This window comes from Microcebus murinus, chromosome 13 (assembly GCF_040939455.1).
Source record: "Microcebus murinus isolate Inina chromosome 13, M.murinus_Inina_mat1.0, whole genome shotgun sequence".
NCBI lineage: Eukaryota > Metazoa > Chordata > Mammalia > Primates > Cheirogaleidae > Microcebus > Microcebus murinus.
The window spans coordinates 70,447,960-70,473,983 of record NC_134116.1 but is presented as its reverse complement, the minus strand read 5'-3'; the positions used below and the strand labels follow the sequence as shown (position 1 = coordinate 70,473,983).

The window sequence follows — 26,024 nt, the reverse complement described above, 5'->3', positions numbered from 1 at the left end:
TTCTTTCATATATTTCTATTCAAATTTTAACTGTCATTTTCCTTACTTTTTTTCTACAGTAGTACCCCCTTTATTCCCAGTTTCACTTTCTGAGGTTTCAGCTATCCATGGTCCAAAAATATTAAATAGAAAAGTTCCAGATGTAAAGAATTTATAAGTTTTAAATTGTGCTCCATTCTATAAAGTACTGAAATCTCATGCTGTCCCTCTCCATCGTGCCTGGAATGTGAATATCTCTGTGTCCAGTTTATCCATACTCTGTATGCCCTAGTCATTTAGTAGCCATCTCAGTTATCAGATTGAAAAAATATGGTATGTATAAGATATAGATAGATAGACAGATAGAGAGATAGATAGTTAGATGGAGATAGATATAGATGTTACTATCCTTTGTTTCAGGAATCCACTAGAGTTCTTTGAGCTACCTCCTATGGATAACTGGGGGACTACTGTAGTTGTTTCTTTGCTATCTTTACATTCAGACTGAGTTTCTTAAAAATCTTAACATTTTATTTGTTAAATAGGTTTACTTTTTAGTTTTTACTTTATTTTTTAATCTTGAGATCAAAATTTTTATTTTGTGTTAACAAATATTATTCTGTTCTCTTTTCCCTGCTTTTGATAATTTGAATATTTAAAGTAGCTGTCTTTAATCAGTACATAGTATAAACAATGTAAATTAGGTAAGTTTAGTTTATCTCATTTTTTGTCATTCATGTTTTTTTTTTTAATGACCTTTGCTTTAGTTACAACTATACTCTTATGGTTATGAGTGCTGAATTTCTGATTATGGTCTCACAGAAGTTTGGTTGTTTCATGTGAGTTACTTTAAAAATTAAAGTGGAATTCTATGAATGAGAGTATGTTTTAGAAGAAATGTCTCTGCCCTTCATCAGCACTTTGACCTCTTCTAATCAGTTAACTCTTCAATATTCAGCTGCTCTGAAAATGAACCTATTTGAGAAATAATAGAGATGAGATCTCAACTAAGAGGACTAAACATATTTTTTCTTGGGAAAGAAAATTGAAAAGACTTTTGGAGATAGTTTTTATTTCACTTCCCATTGTTTTATATTTGAAATACTTGTAAAACTGTCTTTTTTTTTCTTCTTAAATGCTGCCTTTTAATGATCGGTGATTGAAGAGTTTTAGATTATTAAGTAGATTGATCATTGGCAGCATTTCTTTACTGAGATGATTTTTTTCAGTAATACTATTAAGAACTTTATTAAGACTCCTTGGTTTATTTTTTTTAAGATGGAATACTGTTTTCCTATATCTATAGTATTAAGAATTGTTTAGAAGAGATATGATAAGCTATATTTAAAATGAGTTAGATATTATGAAATGCCTTTGTAAGACTACTGTGCATGACAAGATCTCTGTCAGGACCTACCCCTTTAATGTGCTTTCACTCTTTACTGAGGATTTATCTGCATAATTCTAAAGTGAGCATTCTTTTACTTAAAAATTAGCTTAAAATTATAAATATTGTAAAAAGCCTTCAAATAAAAGGTATATTTTGTTCTTTATCTTTCTCAAGATTAATATTCTTAAAATTATATTGTCAATTTAGTGAATGTAAAATATCTTATTGTGGTTTTATTTTGTGTTTTTTATAAATTTTGATTAAGATTAGACATACTTTCATGCATATTTATTGGACATTCATCTTTTCTGAGTTGTTCATGTCCTTTACCAGTTTTTGCTATGTCCTTCCAAGACCCCCATTCCTAGGCAACCTGTAATCTACTTTTTGTCTATGAATTTGCCTATTCTAGATATTTCCTCTAAGTGGAATAATACAGTATTTGCTTTCTGTATCTGCTTTATTTCACTTAGCATAATGTTTTCAAGGTTAATTCATATTATAGCATCTGTCAGAACTTCATTCTTTTTCATGGCTAAATAACATTCCATTACATGTATATACCGTATTTTATTTATCCATTCATAATTTGATAAACATTTGTGTTGTTTCTATCTTTTGACTATTATAAATAATTCTGCTATGAATGTTCATATACAAGGTTTTGTGTGACATGTGCTTTTATTTCTGTTAAGTAAACACCTAGGAGTTTATTTTCTGAGTCCTATATTTAACCATTTGAGAAACCACCAGTGTTTGCCAAAGTAACTTCATTTTACATCCCACCAGCAGTATTTGAGTGTTCAAATTTTTCTACATCCTTGCTGACACTTGTTTTGTCTGTCTTTTTTATTCTAGCCCTTCCATTGGGTGTGAAATGGCCTATCATTTGTAAAATTTGCACGTCTGGGATGACTAATGATGCCGAGCACCTTTTGATATGCTCTTTGACTATTTTATGTGGTTAGCTATTTATTGATATATCTTCTTTTGGAGAAATGTGTCCAGATCTTTTGACCATTTAAAACAATGGAGTATTTGTCTTTTTATTATGGAGTTTTAGGGAGTTTTTAAAAATTATATATTCTGGATACTGATACCTTATCAGACATATAATTAGCAAAGGTATTCTTCCATTGTATAGATCACATTGTTTTAATTTGCATTTCCCTATGACAATTCAGTTAAGCATGTATTTATTATTGTTTTGGTGATCCTCTTGTGTTAAATACCTGTTCAATGTTTTTGCCCATTTTCATTTGAGTTATCTGTCATTTTCTTGTTGATTTATGGAAATCAGGTCTTTACCCTAGGATATGAGTACTTTGTTGGATGTGCACTGCAAATATCTTGTTCTCTGTAGCATGCTCTTTACTCTTTTAATGGTTTTTTTTGATAAACAGAAGTTTTAAATTTTAATATAGGTTAAATTTTCAGTTTCTTTTAGGACTAGCCCATTTTGGATACTTATGTATCCTGAACCCATGAGATTTTTCTGTTTTCTTCTCAAGGAGAAATGTTCAATTGAAACGTTAGCTCAAATAAGATTTAGACTGAAGAATAACCATAAGATAGAATATAAAGGCCATTGGTGACATGAACCATTTAAGGGGAAGTGTAAGGATGAAAGCCTGATTGTAATAGGAGTGAATATAAGAGTAAATGAGAGTCCAGAAATACAAGGAACGTTTAGCATTTGAAAATCAATTAATGTAATTCACTAAATTGAAAATAATGCAGAAACATGATAAGCATCTCAAATACTGCAAAAAAAGTATTTGATAAAATTTGGCACCTGATTATAATAAAGAAAACTCTTAGTAAAGTAAAAATAGATGACAATTCCTTAATTTGACTTTAAAAATTTATAAAAAATAATATACAGTAAACATCATATTTAGTGGCTAATTGTTAAAAGCATCACCCATGAGATCAGGAATAACAGATTCCCATTATCACAACTTTTATTCAGTCTTAGTGCAATAAGGCAAGGGGAAAAGATAGAATAAATACTAGAAAAGAAAAAATAAAACTATCATTCTCAGATGATATTATTGTCTACAAAGAAAATTTTTTGAAAAAATCTACAATGAGAATGCATTGAGGAAGAGCAAAATTGGCATATAAAAGTTCAACATAAACAACAATTATATTTTTATGTACCAGTGACAAGCAAAGAGATTAAAATTTTAAAAGCAGCAAACAATATCAAATATCTGGGAATAAATCCACCAGAAAGACAGAAAGTTCGTACACAAAAAACTACAAAAGAGAACCTAAATAAATAAAAGGATATACCCAAGTATACAAATTGGAAGATTCAATATATTACAGTAAGGGTGTCAGTTTAATATAATGAAAACCCTATTCTTTTTTGGAAGAAATTGACAAGCTATGTATATGGAAATGCAAAGACCCAAGAATAACCAAGGCAATCTTGAAGAAGAAAAATAAAGCTAGATGACATACTGTTTATACTATTTAGATGTACTAATATGATATGCAAATTAAGACACTATTATATAGTCTTAAAGCCAAAAAAAATCCACTCATTAATGGTCACCTGATTTATGGCAAAAATTACATTGGAATGTAGTAGAAAATTATCTTTTCAATAAATGGTACTAGGCCAGCTAGATACATATATGCAAAAAAAAGAAGAAGAACCTTGACCCTTATACCTCATGCAATATATAAAATGCAATTGAAATGCTGTCTTCAATTGTGCTTTCTGACAGCTTTTTTCTTTGTATTTATCTTGCTTCCTTAAACTCCTCTTATCCTCTCCTAGCAGTTCTTCATCTTTCTATAATAAATTCTAATGGCTGGTCTGTCACAGTGCTTAACCTAGAAAGCTTTCTACTTTTCTATCCATATAATATCTTACTTTAATTGAGCTTATCAATCTCCCTACCTTTCATTGTCCTGTAAATACTAATTACATTTGAAATGTTCCTCCCATTTTCAGTTCCTCTTGGATGTCTAGTAATCTTTACGAAATTTAAATTATCCACAGTTTGAATTTTCTCTCAAATTTTCATCCTTCACTCTTATTTATCTTAGTTAATGGCAATACCATTCAACGAATAGTTCAGAACAAAGAAGTTAATCCTTTTTAACTCTACTTTTTTGTACTCTAGATTCAAACTCTCAGCAAATTATGTTGTATTAATATCAATTACTACTTTCTACTTATTATTCTCCTCCTTACTATTGTTCTTTGATATGTTAGTACAAACCATCATCATCTTTCACCATAGTCCATTTTTCGCTTGCAGTCAGACTAGTTCTCCTGAAATGTAGCTTATCTTACTATTCTATCCTTCGCAGAATGAAGTTGTAAATTTCATACCTCTCACATCATCTCTTACCACTCTCCTTGCTTTCTGTGTTTTATCCACACTTGTCATACAAAGGCCTCTTTGCCTTTCCCTTAAAAACTAAAATGGTTGTTATATTTTCAGCACCTAGAACAGTGCCTACCTCAGTAAATAGCTGTTGAATTGAACTAATGAAAAGGCCTTGCATGTTTGGCTGATTACCTGAAAAGAGTACCTTTTTCACTTTCATTCATTCAGATGAATGCTCATATCACATTATTTTTAAATAATCAGTGGCCAGTTAGTATTATAGGTAATAAAGTTTCCACTTTTAATTTCTTATCAAAAGTAACAAGTTACTGGTTAACTTTCACTTAGCTTTTATCTTGTTGTAGAAATTTATGTAAGTAAAGTGGTCTAATGAGAGATCTTTTTTTAAATCACCTTTAGATTATTCCATGAAAAAAGTTTAAGGTGTTTTTGTTTTATTTTGCCAGAATATGAGCTTGAAGAAAATTTAGAGGTTATCTAATGTGTTCAGTAGGATATTTTAGATTGTAGTTAATAGAAAATTTGATTCAAAGGAGCTCCAACATTAAGGAAATATATAAGCTAGTGCAACGAAAAGTCTCCTGGTAGGTGGCTTATCAATCAGTCTTGGCAGGAAACAGATGACATACTCAATCTGGGTTATTGAGAAGAGTTTAATGCAAGGCTATTTAAAAAGTAGTGAGCATTGTTAAGGGAGCTCAGCAAGGTTTGAAGAGTTGAAGGGAATGTTTAGTATAATTCAAAGAGAAAGTTGTTCTAGCTATAAGAGAAGGGTACCTGACAGGAATGTGGTCTTTAATAAAGGAATACAGTGTACTGACTTGAAGGGATGAAACCAGAAAAATAAATGTCCCATCTTCATTTTCTTCCTGTCTTTAATTTCCTGCTGCTGTCTCCAACTAGTCAAACCTAACTGGAATCCAGTAGGCAAAGGAGCGTCCCAAGCATGGAAATAGGACAGGGAAGGTTGGAGAGCCAACATAACATATATGGCAAGTTGTGTTTCAGGATTGGGTTATCTGAGTCTCAGTAATGTCAGCAGACTCAGATTTTGTCTGTATCTCTGCTGTACCAGTTACAGTGATGATTTTACACTAAAACTGATCTCTTTTGTGGTCACAGGACAACTACCAGGGGTTTAGTGCTATAGACCTTCACATTCACTGGAGAGAGAGTTCCTTTCTCCCAATTACTGAGCAAGATCCTCCTAATTTGATTGGTTGGTTGGTTTAGGTCCTGGCTTCGTTTTGAACCAACAATTGTTGCTAGGTGATTGCCAAACTTTGTTACTGAGTCTCTGAACTTACAGTTGCCTGCCACCTCTCCCATCACCCCACCAAAACAGCAACAAATTATTAATATGATTGGATTGGGCTATTTGGAGCTCAACCCTGCAGTCCTGGGAGGAATGGAATGGGTATTGAGGATCAACTACTTCACGATGTACCCATACCAATTAAAATAATTTTACAGTTTATTTAATGCAAAATCGTTTGTGAGATATATATATGTGTATATGTATATATGTGTGTGTTTGTGTATACATATAGAGAGAAAGAGAAAGAAAGATAGAATGGTTTCTGCAATAAAAAATTAATATTTCTGGTAACCCATTCCATTGTGGGCTGCTCTAAATGTTGGAAAGATCTCTATTGAATAGTAATTTCTCCATATAACATCCATTACTCCTATTTGATTTAGTTAATTCTGGAGTGGATGCTATAATATAATTGTCTTTTCTAACTTCTCAGATTCCATGTTCAAATATGGTTATTCAAGTCACACTTCAGACTTCTTAAAAGTTATGAATTCCATTACCATACAAAAATAATGTCATGTAGTTCAAATTCCAGAACTTGTATTTTCTATGAGATTCTCATTGTGTTTTTGCCTAAGATTTACAGATTTATAACTATAAATTATCCAAATACAAATCTCTTTATAAAGTAGCTTTACTTGAGGAAATGAAAGCAAATGCCAAAATAGATATTTTTGTTTCCCTATCTTCAATAACTCAGCTATTTACTGGGATCATTTCTTCCATCTTTTTATAAATTTTTCCTGTGAAGTTTAATACTGTAAGCTTTGATTTGAATTTTGTAGGCTATTACTTATCTAAGCACCATTAATATTTTTTGTCAAACACAATCCTATCAATACAAAATTATTGTTATCCTTATCATAATTCAAACCAGTTAAATGCCACCTTAAAACCTCTTAACCACCCTTCTGCAAATGTTACCTCTCCGTGTTTTTTCCATGAACTTAATAACCATTAACATGTAACATATTTTACCTTTTTTTTTAACTGTGTGTACCTATCTTCTCCTCCCTTAGAATATAAGTTCTTTGTGGGAGGGTTCTCCCCCCCTCACTATCACCCACCAGTTTTGTTAACTGCTCTTTCCACAGTGCCAGGGAGAGTACCTGTCAAACAGTAAATATTCAACATGTATATTTTCTAAATGACCAGATGAAGAGTCTTGAGCTCTACCTTTAAGGTAAAGGAAATGGGATGCAAGGGTATTACAAGTTAGGGTGCATGATAGAGAAAGCAGATGAAGCGAACTGGTGTTCTGTGGCTGAGACTGACCTAAAGAAATATTTCATTTGGCTCAAGGAAGAGTTGTTTGGTTTTGAATTTTTTTCCCTTATAGTACTGACAGCAGTTCTCACTGCTCATCACTGTCTCCTACTCTAGCTTACAGAGTGTTGTTAACTATTTGCAATCATTTGAGTTTGTGACTTCTTATGTAGAATTAAATTTTTTCAGTTGCCTTTGTTATAAGCATGAGGAATGTAGATAAATTATATGGGAGATAAAAATTGATAGACCTGGATTATTTTATACTAATATTTGGACTTCAGTCAGTGAAGAATAGGAGAAAGGTGTAATGTTAATGTGTGCTTTAGGGTTGAGTGATAGGTAATTCTTTATCCTATGATTAGAAGATAGAGATACTACAGGGAGGATCACTAGATGAGGAAGAAAAGATTTTCATAGGAAGATATATTCTTTAGCCTTTGAGTTTTAATTATCAGCTTTTATAAAAAGAATTTTCTCTGTCTTACAGCATTTTCATCTGAAATTATATTCTAGGGTAATGTCCAATTATAATACAAGCCTCATATGGAATTTAAAATTTTCTAGCAAAAAGTTACAGGTGAAATTAAATTTAATGTATTTTAATCTAGTATATCTAGAATATTATCATTTCAATTTATATTCAATAAGAAAGAATAGGATTTTTTTTGCATTCTTTTTTTCATTCTGAGGTATAAAAGTCCAGTGTGTACATACTTACAGCACTCACTTTTGACTAGCAACATTTCAAGTGCTCAATTGCAACATAGAGCTAATGGCTACTGCATTGGACAGCACAGCTTTGGTTTGAATTTTGGACGCTGTATTGTTTATCTAAATACCATTGGTAATAAGTATATGGGGGGAGTTGAAATTGTTGATGGGAGCACTCAGTGTAGAGGTGGTGTTATATAAAGATGAGGAAGCATATCTAAGAAGAATATACTTATCAAGAAGAAAAGGCCAAGAAATAATATGTTAAGCAAAAGATACTCAGAAATATTCTGAGGATTGTATAAACCAAATGAAGACAGTATGTTCAGGAAAGTCATATCTGCTTTTTCAGAAACTATGGATAGATCACAAAAGTTTGTGCTAAGCAAAATGCACTGCGTTTGTTAATATGGAATTCATTTGTAACTTTTTGAAGGAAGGATTCAGAAGTATGATAGGGACAGTTTATTTTCACTTTGGTTTGGAGCTTCTCGTTCCAAATGTCTCTTTTTATGTACTTTCATGATAGTTATACATATTATTTTAATTTATATGTCTAAGATCTCTTGTTTGTCAATTTCTATAGAAATGAAATGAAACCATTGTTATTCATAACTTTGTTTCTTTAGCTTGAGCTAATAGTAGCAATATTTAATCATAGTTATTATAATTGATCTGGAAAGGACTTCAGATAAAGTATAGCTCAAAGAAGTATCATAAAATTCTAGAGTTCTTTTTTTTATTTCAGCATATTATGGGGGGACAAATGTTAAGGTTATGTATATTGCCCATGTCCCCTCTCCCCCGCTAGTCAGAGCTTCAAGCGTGACCATCCCCCAAACGTCGCACATCTCACTCATTGTGTTTGTATATACACATCCCCTCCTCCCCCCTCCTACCTGCCTGACACCCGATAAATGTTACTACTATGTGTCCACTTAGGTGTTTATCCGTTAATACCAATTTGCTGGTGAGTACATGTGGTGCTTGTGTTTTTTCCATTCTTGAGATACTTCACTTAGTAGAATGGGTTCCAGCTCTTTCCAGGAAAATACAAGAGATACTATATCACCATTGTTTCTTAAAGCTGAATAGTACTCTGTGGTAGACATAAACCACATTTTATTAATCCACTCATGTATTGATGGGCGCTTGGGTTGTTTCTACAACTTTGCAGTTATGAATTGTGCTGCTATAAACATTTGAGTGCAGGTATCTTTGTTGTAGAGTGTCATTTGATCTTTTGGGTAGATGCCCAGTGATGGAATTGCTAGATCAAATGGCAGATCTACTTGTATTGCTTTGAGGTATCTCCCTATTGCTTTTCACAGAGGTTAAACTAGTTTGCTGGGCATGGTGGCTCACACCTGTAATCCTAGCACTCTGGGAGGCCGAGGTGGGAGGATCGCTCAAGATCAGGAGTTGGAGACCAGCCTGAGTAAGAGCGAGACCCCGTCTTTACCAAAAATAGAAAGAAATTAATTGGCCAACTAAAAATATATAGAAAAAATAAATAAAAAAATTATGAGATTGGGACTGCAAACTAGATTTTTTAATATAATAAAATTTTAATGACAAAGAACATACAAAATTTTTATTTTAGATGTAAACTATTAGGGAGAGCATATGAAAAATTCATATGTACTTATGTTAAGTCAGAAATTATATATTTGATATTCTGGATATTTCAAGCTAGAATTTCTGTTTTCTTTCTTTAGTCATCAAGAGTTCATATAACTAGGGCTGTCTTGGAGCAGTTTTTATCTTTTGCAAAATACCTTGATGGTTTATCTCATGGAGCACCTTTGCTGAAGCAGCTTTGTGATCACATTTTATTCAACCCAGCCATCTGGATACATACACCTGCAAAGGTATGAATTTTATTCTCATTTATTTTAGTGTAATATTATAAATTTTGGTTATGGATCTAAAGTATTCCATAGAAAACATTTGAATTTTTCAGTTTATTATATGGTCAATCCAAGGCAATTTTGTTAGGTAATAGTCAAGATCAAAATACTAAATATGTAAGTATTCAAATAAGTGAAACTATAGTTTAAAAATAAACTTTGTATAATACTGCGTTCTGATATCAGAAGGCGCAATTCATACCTTTCCAAGGAAGAGAATTTGGTATTCCACTTATTAAAAGACTAGGAAGGGTAATAGATAAGTAATTATATTATGACCACTTTGATCATTTTGACTGCAAAATTTCTTTTATTTCGAAGGCAGAATTTATATCATTATATGTAAATAATTTTTGTTTTAAAATAAATATTTTCCTTGGTAGTGTTTAAAATTCTTATTAGTTTTAAAACCCGAATATAGCCTTATTCTATCCCAATAGAAATCAATAATGAGGGATTTATTTATTTATTTATTATGTACGTATGTATTATTATTTTTTTTTTTTGAGATGGAGTCTTGCTCTGTTGCCCAGGCTGGAGTATAGTGGTACGATCATAGCTCAGTACAGCCTCAAAAAATTCTCCTGGGCTCAAGCAATCCTCCTGCCTCAGCTTCCAGAGTAGCTGGGACTCAGGTGCACACCACCATGCCAGGTTCATTTTTTTCTTATTTTTTGTAGCTATAGGGCTCCCTATGTTGTCAAAGTTGGTCTAAAATGCTTGGCCTCCCAAAGTGCTGGGATTATAGGCATGAGCCACCATGTCTGGGATATTTTGATTTTGAGCTGTCTTTTACAATTTTAAAAATCTCTCACTTACTTGGTTAGATAATGTTTAAGTTCTGATTTTTGTTATATTATGGTTTATTTTATTGATTATTGGCTAGATCCAAATCTGAAGTTTGTTCACTCTTTTGAACAAGGTTTTGACTCTCCATCTGTATGCTTATGTTGTCAGATTCTGAAAGCCAACTATGTACTGTGGTCATAGGTGAAGAGAACTTGGAATTACATAAACTTTTAGAATATATGACAATATATATATTTTTCAAATATGCTGTAGCTGACTGATGTTAGTTCTGTGTATATATGAAGAAATATATACACTGAGAACTACTGAAGTATACTTTGCTTAAGGACTTTAGTTGATTTTTAAAATATTTTGATCTTTACAGGTTAGTTTCAATTAAATTATTGAATCATTTTAAGTTATTTGATTGTCAAAAGCTATTAGTTTACCTTTATTATAAGTTTATTAGAATATTTTTCTTATAGGTTATTTTCTTTTTAAAATATAAATAATGCTTAAGAAAAAGTTATTTTTAACCTCATAATAAATGGTCATCTCTGCCTTTATTAATTTGCATTTAAATTAGAATTGAACATATATTTATGATATAAGCACTTGAGACATTTAAATTTATTTTAATGATGTGTTATATTCTATATTAGGTTCAACTTTCCCTATATACTTATTTGTCTGCTGAATTTATCGGAACTGCAACCATCTATACCACAATACGCAGAGTGGGAACAGTATTACAGCTAATGCACACATTAAAATATTACTACTGGGTCATTAATCCAGCGGACAGTAGTGGCATTACACCTAAAGGATTAGGTAAATACAACACTACCAGTCTATTTACAACTTGCCTATGATTATTCTATGAATACTGTTATGGTGAACAGATGTGCATGATTGTGAAATTATCACTGAACTGTTTTCTTTCTTGTGTAGTAGACTTGTGTATTGAGAACTGTTTGTAGTAAAGAAGAAGTTTAGAGCTTTGCAATATTAAATTATTTTGGAATAAAGGCTGGTAAAAATAAATACTTGTCTTTATTTCAGCCTCTATGCATTTTTAATTCAGGAAGATACATTCATAATATTAAAAACAGATGAATGATATTGATTACAACTATTGTGTTCTAGTACAGTTGCTTTCAACATTTTTAGATTGTTAACCTTTCTTCTATTTTTGTTCCAAATTTGCCCTTTGTTCTGAGTATAGTGGAAACTAATTTAATTCTTTACTGTGTTTTCTTTCTTGTTTTAAGAATATAGCCAGTTTTTATAATTATGCAAAAATATACACTTACAAAAAAATAAAATAATACAAAAGAAAAAAGTTACTTATGATGCAAACCCCAGGAATAATTACTGTTACAAGTTAGGCATGTTTTTTTCCACTGTTTCTTAATTGCATAAATATATGAAAATATTTAAACATTTTTATAGAATTGATATTTAATCCATTTCTCCATTTTTTTGTCACTTTTTTTCTCAGCTATGCACAGTAATCTAGAAGGATATACCATTTACATTGTTTCTAAAGTTTTGATTTTATAAATAATTAGGTGATCTTTATTATAAATTTTTAAATAATTAGGTGATCATCTTTGATTTGTTTAGAATTACTGAAAAAGAAGCTAATGACAAATATTTTCATTTTTTTCAGGAATATCATATCATTTTATGATCTCACCAATAGTGTAATTAGACCACTTTTCTCAGCATGCTTATGATAAATCACTATTATAGATTTATAGCAATCTTTTGATATTAAAAAATAGCATTTTATTATGTTAATATTTATATAAACTTTTATGTCTTTTTATTTTATTGATGAGGCTTTAGTAATTATTCATATTTAGACCTCTTATTTTGTCTTTTTGTGGCTTCTTCCATTGCTTTTAAGTTTATAATACCTAAAATTTTTTGAATGTTTGCCATGAGTTGGATTTTCTGCTAGGAACAGTACATGTTAATTTGTCTAACTATATTATAGACACATAGACATATTCACACACATACATATGACTGTATCTCTATATACCTATCTCTTTAATATCATTTCCATTAGACAGATTAGGAAGCTAACAATCAGTACAAAGTGACAGCATCAAAATTTGAATCATAACTATCTGCTCAGAGCCCTCATTCTTAAGCACTACACTATCATAGAGTTTTCTGTACTATAAACAAATCATATATTCACTCATGTTAATTTATGTTTTAAAACATTAAGAATTCTCATATGCCCCTTACCAGATTTTCCAGTTTTTTACATTTTACCACACAGGCTTTATCATTCTCTCATTCTCTCTTTTTATGTTTATATAAGCACACATACATATACATATTTTTTTTCTGTATCAATTGAGAATAAATTTTGGATATGATATTCTCTTACCTCTAAATACTTCATTGTGTGTATTTCTTGAAAGATAAAGGTACTCTGTTAAATAACCACAAGACACCCTTGAAAACCAGCAACTTAGCATTAATACGATACTATTATCTAATACAAAGGTACCATTCAAATTTAACCAATTATCCCAATTATGTACTTTCTAGAAAAAATATTTCTTTTACCTTGAATCTCAGTGGAGGATCATGTGTCGTGCTTGGTTGCCTTGTCACTTTAATGTTTTTCAGTATAGAATAGTTCTTCCTTGTCTTTCATGACCTTGACATTTTTGAAGAATACAGATAAATTAATTTTTAGACTGCCCTTATATTTTAATTTGTTAGATATTTACTCATGATGTTTCCAGTTTTTCGTATTTGCTAGGAATGACACAGAAGTCATACTGTTTCTGTCTCATTGTATGACATCAAGGAGGTACATAATGTTGAATGGTCCTTTTATTAGTGACGTTAACTTTGAACATTTAATTAGGGTGTTGTCTCTCAGGTTTCTTTGTTATAAAGTTACTGTTTTCTCCTTGGTAATTAATAAGTATTTGGTAGAGAAATACATTGAGAGTTTACAAATATTGTCTTCTTCAACAAAGTTTCACATATTTATTTCAGTTCATTGATTACTCCTGCTGGAAATAATCTTTACTGTGACAGTAAAGATTACTGCCAAATGACAATGATTTCTAAGACATTTATTAGTTGGCATTCTACTGTAAGGAAGAACTTATTTTACTCATCCATTTATTTATTTATTTTTCATTTTTTAAATATCAATATGAATTCATGGATTCAATGTATTCTGTTAACAATTGGTATACTTTCTTTGCATAGGGCCAATAAGTAAGTATGTTAGGCTTAGGGAGCCAGAAAGTCTCTGTTGCAAATAATCAACTCTGTCATTTTATTGCAGAAATAACCACAGATGGTATATAAATGAATGTGTATGATTTGTTCCAATGAAACTTGCAAAACCAGGTGACATGATGGATTTAGCCCAAAGGCAGTGTTTGTCCTGAGTTGTATCATTATTCATTTTTTTTTTTTTTTTTTTTTTTTGAGACAGAGTCTCACTTTGTTGCCCAGGCTAGAGTGAGTGCCGTGGCATCAGCCTGGCTCACAGCAACCTCAATCTCCTGGGCTTAGTGATCCTACTGCCTCAGCCTCCCGAGTAGCTGGGACTACAGGCATGCGCCACCATGCCCGGCTAATTTTTTGTATATATATTTTTAGTTGGTCAATTAATTTCTTTCTATTTTTGGTAGAGATGGGATCTCGCTCAGGCTGGTTTCGAACTCCTGACCTTGAGCGATCCACCCGCCTCGGCCTCCCAAAGTGCTAGGATTACAGGCGTGAGCCACCGCGCCCGGACTCATTATTCATTTTGAAGCTAAAAGATTTGGCCAGTAGGACACTTTGCATAGATTCTTAGGTCTTTAGGACAAATGTCTATATATACATTTTTAGTATTTTCTTACCTTCTGGCACAAGTTGTTCTTGGACCATTTCTTGTCCCAGCCCTGGAACTAGCCTTTTTTTTTCAAAGAGCCCTGGTTTACTGGTGAATATGGTTTTTAGAAACCAAGATCTGGATATTAGTTGTGCTTATTGCTCTTCCGATGCCATTGCTTCTAGGTACTCTTGTTGGACAGATCTAGGAAATATGTTTATATGTATATATGTATATATAAATATGTATACATCCAAACTGATCTATCCATATTAAAACCATGAGTTCACACTGATATCTTCAATTCCAGACCAAACCACATGAGTAATCTGGCTCCCGTTGCTTTTAATATATTTATATGAGTTCTTATTCCACTTCATAAAACCAATGTTTTGACACATATACCATCACCTTCTTAGCTTTAACATTGTCAGTCGTCTCTGATCATCTCTTCAGCTGTGACTCTGAATGTTCCTTGCTGCCTCCTCAGCCCCAATTGTTTATGTGGTGCTGTCCACTCTACTGGATTCTACTGTCTCCTGAGCCCTGACTCTGAGGGAGACTTAGTTGCCTTCCTGGCTCTGTCAGCCCCCAGATGTCTCCTAGGCCTCTGCTGACTCTTGAGAACACTGGCTGCCTGAAGTTTCACTTGCTCAGGCTACCTCAAGGAGAGGGAAGGGAAGAGAACCAGTAAATACATTGTAAAGAAAGGTGACAAGAAAGTGGAAGAACATTTATTTTTTCTTAATGGTTTAATTTTTTCTTTTACTTTAACATTTTAATCCTTTGAGATTAATTTTGTTACTTAGTGGAATGTGAGGTTCTGACTTGAATTACATAGTTTTTTTCAGTACTGTTTTGAACTAAAATGCTTTCTTTTAAGGACACTCTGAAGTTAACTGCACTACACTAGCTTTCATAGAACTATTATTCATGTATAGGGACTCACCTTGAGAAGTAGGATCATTTTGCTTTGACTTTGAATTTTAACACTTTTGTCTCTTAAATTATTGTCTATGGTTCACTGTAAAACATTTAGATATATTAAAAATATCATAGTGTAGGTAATACATGTTCATGTAGCAAGTAAAATAATACAAAGGTTTATGAATAAAAAATTAACACTCCCCCAAGTAGCCAGTGCTTCCAGTCTCATATATCTTTTTACCTCTTTTTCTCTGCTCATACAAACATGAATGTATACATGAATACACATAGGTGCTTCAAATTATAGTTGTTTAAAAGATTTATTTTGAATATATCATAAATACAAAATGGTAAAATTACATATATAAATATTTATAATATGAATATAAAATGAACCTCATAGAAGTATAGCCATGCTTAAGAAATGGAACATTACCAGTGAGCCTGTATGTGCTCATCCATGGTTGTATCTTCTTTCCATTCCCTGCCGTAGAAATAACCCCATCCAAAATTTTATGTTTAGTATTTCTTTTCTTTATTTGGGTGGATCTTAGTTTTTACTATGCTTTACTATTTTGTTATTTATATATATATATATATATATTCTCCTACATAATTTATTGTTTATCTTCTGTATTTTTACATAAATGGTATAATTATAATTAATTTATTAACTCAATTTTATATTTGTTAGATAAATTTATTTGTATTTTATTTCACAAAAATACATTCATATCATATATGTATAATTCACACATATGTTTAGGGGTTTTTGCAACATGTTGCTTACATTATACAATATATGACAATGTAATTATTGCTAACATTTACTTAGTGTTTACAATTAAAATGGGCTAAGCACTATTATAATTCATTTACATAGTTGATCCATTTAATACTCACAAAATATCCCATGACAAGCATTATTATCTGCCTCATCCTAATGATAAAGAAAAAAACAAACCTGAGATATTATAAAACTTGTCCAATTTTATTAAGTGGTGGCAAAAATATAAAAAAAGTAAGGGAATTATTACTAAGATAATGTCTGTCTCTACTGAAATGGAGTTGGGGATGTAATCAGGAAGGGGAATGTGGTACAGTTTCTTAGCTTAAAAAGTGTTTCCTCAGATGTTCATTTTATAATAATTCATTAAATTGTATATTTATGCTTTCTCTATGTGTGCTATATTTCACTATAAAAATGGTTTTAAAAAAGTTCTACTGAATGATGATAAAGAGGGAAAAGGTACTTTGTATATTATTGGTGGGGTGAGAGAAAATACAGAGAGCAGTTTAGGAAACTGGAAGATATTTCTTTCTTAATGATAAGTGGAATGGATTGTTTGTGTGGTAATTTCCTTGCAGATGTCATAATCTGCATATAAATATTTGTCAAATGACTAAGCAGATGTTATAAATCATGTAAGAAGCAATTGTTCTTTTAAAACTTTAAAAAGCAGCTATATATATCCTGGTTGCTTCAAGAAAGACTTAATGTTAAAAGGATTTTCAAGTGACTAGTTACATTTCTAAAAGTATACTTTATTATATATTATATATATTATATATCATGTCATATTTTAATTTTTATTGGTAATTATTTATTTTGCAGTTCATTACTTTAAAATTTGGACATTATGGTGAAACTGATATGTACATTTTAACTCTTCCTACTCATTTTCATTTATTGACTCAGTAAGCATTTACTGAATGGCCACTATAATATATATTTATTTTTTATATACGAGTGACATGGAAGAATAAAGCTGCAAAACATATAATTATAATAAAGAAGAGTGTTACCTTTTCTATGCTTTGTTATATAATATGTGGGGTGAAAATTGAGAGAGTATTCAAATGAAGACAAGTTTAACTGAGGATGGAAGAAATATTGTGAAACTTATTAAGTTAATAAAAATAGGAAAAATTATTAATGTAAATACTTGGCAATTATCCATTATCAATGGGTAGTAATATATTTTTAATTTTTAAAAGAAGTAATTTTAAAAAGTTTCTTCTTTATCCCAAATCTGACATTGGGTGAATAAATTGAAATAGCCAAAAATATGAAAATTAATTTTTGGATACCCTGATATTATTGCAACTATATAACATTAATACTAATAAATATTATAATTTTAATAAATATAATAATTTTCTTTTTTTGTTTTATTCTAGATGGTCCCCGGCCATCACAAAAAGAAATCATATCACTACGAGCATTTATGCTACTTTTTTTGAAACAGCTCATACTAAAGGTAAAATAATTTTTTAATTCAGAATTGCAATATAATAGTTACAAAGGAATTTTTGACATAGTTTAAAATCATAATTGTTAAATTAGCAATAGCTACTTTTAATTCATGAATTGCTTTCAAAATTTTGTAGATCTTAGTAACTGTTGAACTTAACTTTCAGTTAAATGCTCTTTGAAATCCTTCATATTAAGGGATGTGACAAAAATGGACAAGGAACAAAAGAATTTTTTTTTCTTTTTTTTTTATTTCGGCATATTATGGGGGTACAGATTTTAAGGTTTCAATAAATGCCCATTTCCCCCTCTCCCCCCAAAAGTCTGAGTCTCCATCATGACCATCCCCCAGATGGTGCACATCTCACTCATTATGTATGTATATACCCGCCCCCCTCCCCCCTCCCACCTGCCCAATACCCTATTACTGTAGTACCTATGTGTCCACTTAGGTGCTACTCAGTTAATACCAGTTTGCTGGAGAATATATCTGGTGCTTGTTTTTCCATTCTTGGGATACTTCACTTAGTAGTATGGGTTCCAGCTCTAACCAGGAAAATATAAGATGTGCTATATCACCATTGTTTCTTAGAGCTGAATAGTACTCCATGGTATACATATACCACATTTTATTAATCCATTCTTGGATTGATGGGCACTTGGGCTGTTTCCACAGCCTTGCAATTATGAATTGTGCTGCTATAAACATTCGAGTGCAGGTGTCTTTTTTGTAGAGTGTCATTGGATCATTTGGGTAGGTGCCCAGCAATGGGATTGCTGGATCAAATGGTAGATTCAGTTGTATCGCTTTAAGGTATCTCCATATTGCTTTCCACAGAGGTTGAACTAGTTTGCAGTCCCACCAGCAATGTAGGAGTGTTCCTCTCTCTCCACAACCACGCCAGCATTTATTGTTTGGAGATTTTTTGATAAAGGCCATTCTCACTGGGGTTAAGTGATATCTCATTGTGGTTTTGATTTGCATTTCCCTGATGATTAGAGATGTTGAGCATTTTTTCATATGTTTGCTGGCCATTCTTCTGTCTTCTTTAGAAAAGTTTCTGTTCAAGTCCTTTGCCCATTTTTTAATGGGGTTATTTGATTTTTTCTTCCTGATTTTTGTGAGTTCTAAGTATATTCTAGTTATCAGTCCCTTATCGGATGCTTGGGTGCAAAAATTTTCTCCCATTCTGTAGGTTGTCTGTTTACTTTCATGACTATTTCTTTGGCTGTGCAGAAGCTTTGTAGTTTGATCATGTCCCATTTATTTATTTTTGTTGCTGCTGTGACTGCCTTTGGGGACTTCTTCATAAACTCTTTGCCCAGGCCGATGTCTAGGAGAGTGTTTCCAACTTTTTCCTCTAGAGGAACAAAAGAATTTTTGAGCATAAAGATTTTATTCTAGAAATGATCTATATTCCAATATAAGAAGGCTTATATAATGTATTTTATTGCAGTTGGAGTTTTTAAAGCACAAGGTAAAAACAAAAGGAGAATAAATATAAGTTGTGAGATAATACACAAAAATTGATACTGTAAACTCTTGTATGTGTATTATTCTAAGGAAAGAGTAAATGATTTGAAAATGGTAATATGAATATAGTTAGATAATCAATAATACTAATTTTGATAGTGAATGTCAAATGACTTTAAAAATTGATATAATTTTCTAAATTTTACATATTAACTTGAAACAATGTAGTCTATAAATTGTGAGGTATGTGGGCATTTTAATTAAAACATAACTACTTTTAAGTTATTCTAATTTTCTTTTAAAATGATCATTTTGATGCATTTAATTAAAGTTTTAATTTTAGATTTAAAGTAATTAATAAAATATTTTTTAAAAATTAGGATCGAGGTGTCAAGGAAGATGAACTTCAGAGTATATTAAATTACCTACTTACAATGCATGAGGTAGGACATGTTATGGTTTTCTGTTTTAATTATTTGATTCCAAGCTTTAGAATAAGATTTTAACTAAATAAATATTGGTGATTCTTATTATGCAGGATGAAAATATTCATGATGTGTTACAATTACTAGTGGCTTTAATGTCAGAACACCCAGCCTCAATGATACCAGCATTTGATCAAAGAAATGGAATAAGGTATGATTATAATATTAGTATCATTATTAGACTTTAATGGAGCATAGTTGTTATCCTAGAATAACCCTTAATGATGGAATGTTTGAATAAATGTAGCAGATCTTACACTTAAGAAGGTAATAAATGGAGAAAGCTGCTATAAATCCTCATGAAAACTAATGAAGCATATAGAAAATGGTCTCAGGAATCATGAAGGATAAATTGTTGTTGCTATAGTAAAGACAGTGCTTATAGTGGGTAGAGCAAATTTTTTTTTTTTTTGCAAGAAGCAAAGGTAGGTATGTTTCAGCAATAGAGGACATAAGAAGTTAATATATTTAATGAATATGGACCTGCCTTTGTATAGTATTTGAAGTGACTGTATAGGTTAGGTTATATATTAGTAGAAGCTTTTTTGCCCCAAATAACAGAAAACATCTCAAACTATTTTAAGTAAAAACTGAATAGTGTTTTTTTAAAAAAATCTCTTTAGAGTAGTAGCTGGGAATTGCAAAGCTATCGGGAAACAAGTTTGCTTTCTCTGCTGCTTTCTACATGACTGCTTCATTCTTCCTTCTGTATGTTGACTAGCCTCTCTGAACAGAAATAAATCATTGCTGTCCTAGTTTCTGTTTTAAATCATTTCCTAGTTCAAGAGCCTAGCAAAGACTAGATATTGTATCTTAGACCTTATTCCAAATTCTCTGAAAGGAGAAATAATTGTGCAGGTATCTATCTATGATCTCATTAGCCATGACCAAGAAAACAAGGTCATCAAGTTCAAGTGTTGGGGCCAATTCTACAAGAATAGGAGATATGGCCTAACTAAGCGTGTATCTTAAAATTGAAGACTTTTGTTCATTGTCTTGGGAGGCAGTACTTACAAACACCAGTCACATTGCCCTTTTGAGTATATATTTGAGGACTGAGTTTAAAGAAAAATTAATAAAACATGGTCATTTTTAATTTTTGTGAGAGACTGTAAAAATCTTGAAAGATATTTTATATTTCATATATTTATAACTTATAAAGTGTATAGTGTTCTTATTTTTCATATTAGTGTTTAAAAGCTTATATATATATTTTAGGGTGATCTACAAATTACTGGCTTCTAAAAGTGAAAGTATTTGGGTTCAAGCTCTGAAGGTTCTGGGATACTTTCTGAAGCATTTAGGTCACAAGTAAGTTGATATTTTTCATGTTTAATTGTATAAATATCTACTGAAATTGTGTTTTTACAACTTTTATATCTACTGTAACATGAAATTTGACCAGAATAATATACCAATGGAAAACAATAGCTTTCTGTGATAAAGTTGTAAAAATATTTTATAAAATAATTTTATTAATAGTAGATTATAGAACAAAATCTCATTTCAGTAATATAGTTTATATTCTTCCTGAAAAAAAAATTATTCATTTTAAGGATGTAATAAAATAGTTTGTCAAAATAAAAGTATATATGGATATGATTTCAATGAAAACTTTCTTAATACAGGGAATACTATGTATATTGTGGTCTTTCCTAGAGCTGATCTTAGTCTTAGAAGCTAAGTCAATATTTTAATATTTGTTCATATTTTTTTCTAACAGTGGGGCTTTTTGATTACTTTTGTGACATAATGATTTTAGAATGCCTTCATTTCTTTCTCTAAATCCTGAATTTAGATACTTTTAAGAAATATTTTCCCTATAAGAACTGCTGACTTAATGATTTAAGTTCAGGCTATGATGTCTAGTATATGAATATTCTTTTTAAAATTCATTTTCTATAGAAATGATCCAAAGGAAGTAGTACTGTCATTTAGGAATTACTATTAATAGATGGAGTTCCTTTCAGAACCTCACTGTTGCCAGTTCTTTTTGTTGCTTAAATTTGGAAAGAGCTTCATGGTAATACTGATAAAAACTGCACAAAATCCAGATGAAACATATCTAGCATATGCATTTTCATTATTAAGAGTTAAGGATCATTCATTTCACTTTGGTTAAGTAAAAGAAATTGATTCAGAGAAAGTTAAAGGATTTTAGCCCTAGATGCAGCCTCTTAAAAATATCAAGAAAGCACATTTAAAAATATAGTAAAAGATGAAACCTCACAGATAATGCAAAATTAACAGTAACAAGCAGGCAATTTACTATGTAAACGTGAGTGTTTAAGATATTTCCTTTCTCCTTCTTTTTCTGTAAAATTAATAAGTAATGCAATAAGGAATAAAACATGAAATCTTTCACTACCACCACTGTTAACAAAATTAGAAGATAAAACAATGCGGGAACTCCATGGTATGAATATCAACTGCTTAAATCTGCTAAGATTGGGTAAAAGCTGTGAAGGATAAATTGAAAATAAAGAGAATGATGAGAGAGTTCAATGATAGCAAATCTCACAAAGTGTAACAGAAAGTACCCTTTCTACAGATGAAAGGCTCACCTTCAGGTGTAAAAATAGATCCTTTGTTTGAAATAATAGATACACATACATCATGGCTGATAGCAGAGTCTTTTTTGAGTCAGATAGGTTTCAGAAGAACAGAAAGTGAATAACAAAGAATTATACAGATGAGCTTTATTTGTAAGAAACAGTCTGTGGCTATTAGAGAAAGAGACAGTTTTTGGATTATGAAAGCAAAAGAGGTTGCCCTTGCCCCTTCTTTTACACATACGCATGTAAATCTCTTGCAAACAGCTGGTCAATGAAAATTTGACAAAATCAAAAGAATTGGCACAGTGTCAGTGTATATTTATCAGATAAAAAAACATGGAAAAAATAAGCAAAACTAACCAGTTAAATGAAAAGCACTCACCAGAAAAATTTTGCTATGGAGCATATAATAATTTTGATTAAAAAATTTACCAAAGTTAAAAAAAAGAAATAAATGAATTGCTTCTGAGAAAGGGCAACCACTAAACAGAATTTCAAGAAGTTGTAACTCAGCTACTCGGGAGGCTGAAGGAGGAGGATGGCTTGAGCCCAGGAATTCATGACCAGCCTAAGCAACATAGTAAGACCTCACTTTAAAAAAATAAAAAAGTTGTAAGAAATAGCAGGATAGCATGGAAGTATTTAGTCATGAGCTAACAAAACTGGAAAAATATTGGAAGAAATGAACTATCATGTAATGAAAAATGAAATTGGAAGATGCTCAAAAGAAGATAACCTCTTGTGGCTAGCATAGTAAGATACATAGAAAATAATGAAAACAAAATAATATGTATGGATGAAAATATGAGTTTAGAAGGATTAAAAAGAAAATGAGTGATGTTGAAGACAAAGAAATTATAATAATGGTGTAAATGGAAGTTTCAAATAAGAAACACAGATTGATAGAACAAGTGTTTAAAGCTATAATTCAGTTAAATTCTAATGTAAGATTTTGCCATCCTTATTTAAAGAGGATATACTTTGTCCCAGAGAAAATTGACCTGGAATGTTCAGCATGAAGGTGTATCATTGGACTTAATATAACAATCCTTTTATAGCACTGTGCAAATAATGAAGGAAATGAATCTAGCCTTAGATTTGTCTAAAACAACCTTCAATACAGAAAACTGTAGAGCAACAACCATAATATATCAAATGAAGAAGTGGAAGGCAAATTATTCTTTAAGTAAAAAGGGTGCTGCCAAATAATTTTTAACCATACATGGCATTGTTTCTGTGAATAATTCTTGAGAAAATTGCTGGGACAAACTTAAGCCTATTGAGGATGACTGGGGAAACTATAGCTAAGGACTGCTGGTGGATACTGAATGAATTTAATAGTAAAACTAAGACTAAAATAAATGTTTGAATATGTGTGACAGACCAGAATTTACTTTTCACGTGTTCTAGTAATTTAGAAATGATATAACTATAATGAATTGGGAGAGGACTGAGGAAAGAAGGAAAGTATAGTAAGTCCAAATTGTCAAAAGATTTCCATATTAGCTGACAAATAAAATATTAAAAATATGGGACTATTTACTAAAATTTGATGATATAAGAGAAAGGAAAATTTAAGAGTAAATATGATGACTTTATTTTTGCTCACAGAAAGGAAATACACTTTCTGAACATATGGAAGATTACTTATTCTTTTATACTTATGAAGATAAGTTGTTCAAAAGTATACAGCTTTTAAAATACTAAAGATCTGTATAGATAAAACTAAGAACCATATATAATGTAACTTTTAAAATATCTAAACAATAGTAAGCATAACATGAAATTTTATATATCTAAGAGCAGACATATCTATCATAAAAGTAAATGTAAAAGCTTTTATAAATCACCTATAATAAAAAAATCACAGTTGATCACAGTAATAAAATGTACTGTTGGTAGTTAAATGAATCAGCCTGTTTTTCATAGTCGTTACTTACAGGCCTGCAATATGTTGACAGATGTTTACCTTAATGGTTTCTTTCTTTGTTGGACTAGTTTAAATTAGTCCAGTTTTTTTGGCAGAGCCAGAAAATTCTCTTTGCTGTTATCAAAAATTATGGCATGATGTGGATTCTGGGAGTATGTCAGTTGGAAAGAAGCTTTCTTTCCCTCTGTCTCAACTCTAAGCTGTTTGGCTGTCATCAGTGAGATGTTGGCTCCTGTGCGTACCTGAGTACAAATGAGTCTTGTTGTTCTATTTGGGTGCCAGCAGAGAAAAACAAGAGAACTATTGAGGAGATTTCTCTCTCATGGATTAGACAAACAGCTGAAGAACTGTGTTAGAGCCCTGAGGTAAACACTAAAAAGTAGCAGGTCTCCAGAGGTGAGAAGTGTTTCTCTCAAAGATCCTGGCCTCCTATCTCTTTTCGTCTTACCCTCCCCAGAGGAACATTAAAACTGGCTTCCATGTAAGTGACTACCAGAAGGCCAAGAGGTACCTGAAATAGTGGGATTAATATTCCTGTCCTTAAACTTGTAGGTGTATAGGAAGATTAGTTTGCTAGGATGCTGGCTGCAGGGGCCCACGTACGGGACACACAGCTTGTCATGTTTTATACTACAAGTCAGTAAGTTTAGAGGGTGCTTTGCCTGACAATACCTCTAGGGATCTCATCATTTAAAATTCATAGCTATGATATCTGACCTTGACTCTGTGCATAATGAAAAATAACAACTCATCTAAAGAGGCCTGATAGTCAAAGATAGGAAATAAGAAAGAATCATTATTAAACTATGCACTCAATGAAATAGTGCTGTAGGGGAGGATATGGTGGAATATTTGAATTTCATTTTTATAAAGAGCATTTGAGATTTAACTAGAACATCAAAGACAATATTCTGCTCTTTTAGCTCATGATATTTTTTGCAGTTCACCCAAATGAGTGGATTGGAATATCTCAAAATATAAATTAAAAACATAAAGTGAAAGTAAAGATAAAACCTTACCAAATAGGAGACTTAACATGTGACATTAGAATTCTTGGAGGAGAAAAATGATGGGTAAACTGGATATCCTGAAACATTTTTGAACTTCCAAAGACTTAGAAATGTTGAATAAACTATGTCAAAAATCCTTTTAAATATATAAGTGAACGCACAAAAATAAAGGAAATTCTCATATGCCCAAAGTGGAAATCAAGCATAATAAAAGAAAAAAATACTTAAGAAACAAAGTATTTTCTAAATAAACCATGCAGTTAAAAAATATTAAGTAATGTTTGGAAGTGAAAAGGTAGTAATTAGAATTAATACCTCTATGGACACATTAAACAGATTAGATAAAACTTCAGAAAGAATTGGAGAACTGGAAGATAGAAATGAAGAAATCAACTAGAATGCAACACCAAGAAACAAGATGACAAACATGAACAGAGGTTAACAGATACGGAGAAAGAATGAAAAATTTCAATTACAGCTAGTAAGGCTTACAGAAAAGGTGAAGAAAGAATGAAGAAGAAGCAATATTCAAAGAAAATTTACTAAAAATTTTCACAGAATTGGTGAAAGACCCAATTTCTCCAAATTTGGAAGTGAAATGAGCTCTAAGCAGGTAAGATTAGCATAAAAATCTCACTGTAAAGTAAAACTACAGAATACCAAAGACAAAGGGAGCAACAAGGGGGGGGACTAGCACTACAATATTAAAACAAATATAATATTTTAATAAGTAAAGCAATATAGTACTTATTCATGAATAGACAGAGCAAATGAATGAAATGAAAAG

At 31.3% G+C, this 26,024-nt stretch overlaps 1 protein-coding gene across 10 annotated transcripts in view; it reads left to right on the top strand.

Moving 5' to 3' along the window:
• NBEA (neurobeachin) overlaps positions 1-26,024 on the top strand; it is a 582,638-nt gene that overhangs the window by 104,573 nt on the left and 452,041 nt on the right. For all 10 annotated transcript variants that reach the window (XM_076009491.1, XM_076009489.1, XM_076009488.1 and 7 more), the window contains 6 exons: positions 9,757-9,909; positions 11,400-11,568; positions 17,711-17,790; positions 19,638-19,700; positions 19,796-19,893; positions 20,961-21,053. In XM_076009491.1, the coding sequence (XP_075865606.1) occupies positions 9,757-9,909; positions 11,400-11,568; positions 17,711-17,790; positions 19,638-19,700; positions 19,796-19,893; positions 20,961-21,053 (656 nt within the window). The remainder of the gene's footprint in view (positions 1-9,756; positions 9,910-11,399; positions 11,569-17,710; positions 17,791-19,637; positions 19,701-19,795; positions 19,894-20,960; positions 21,054-26,024) is intronic.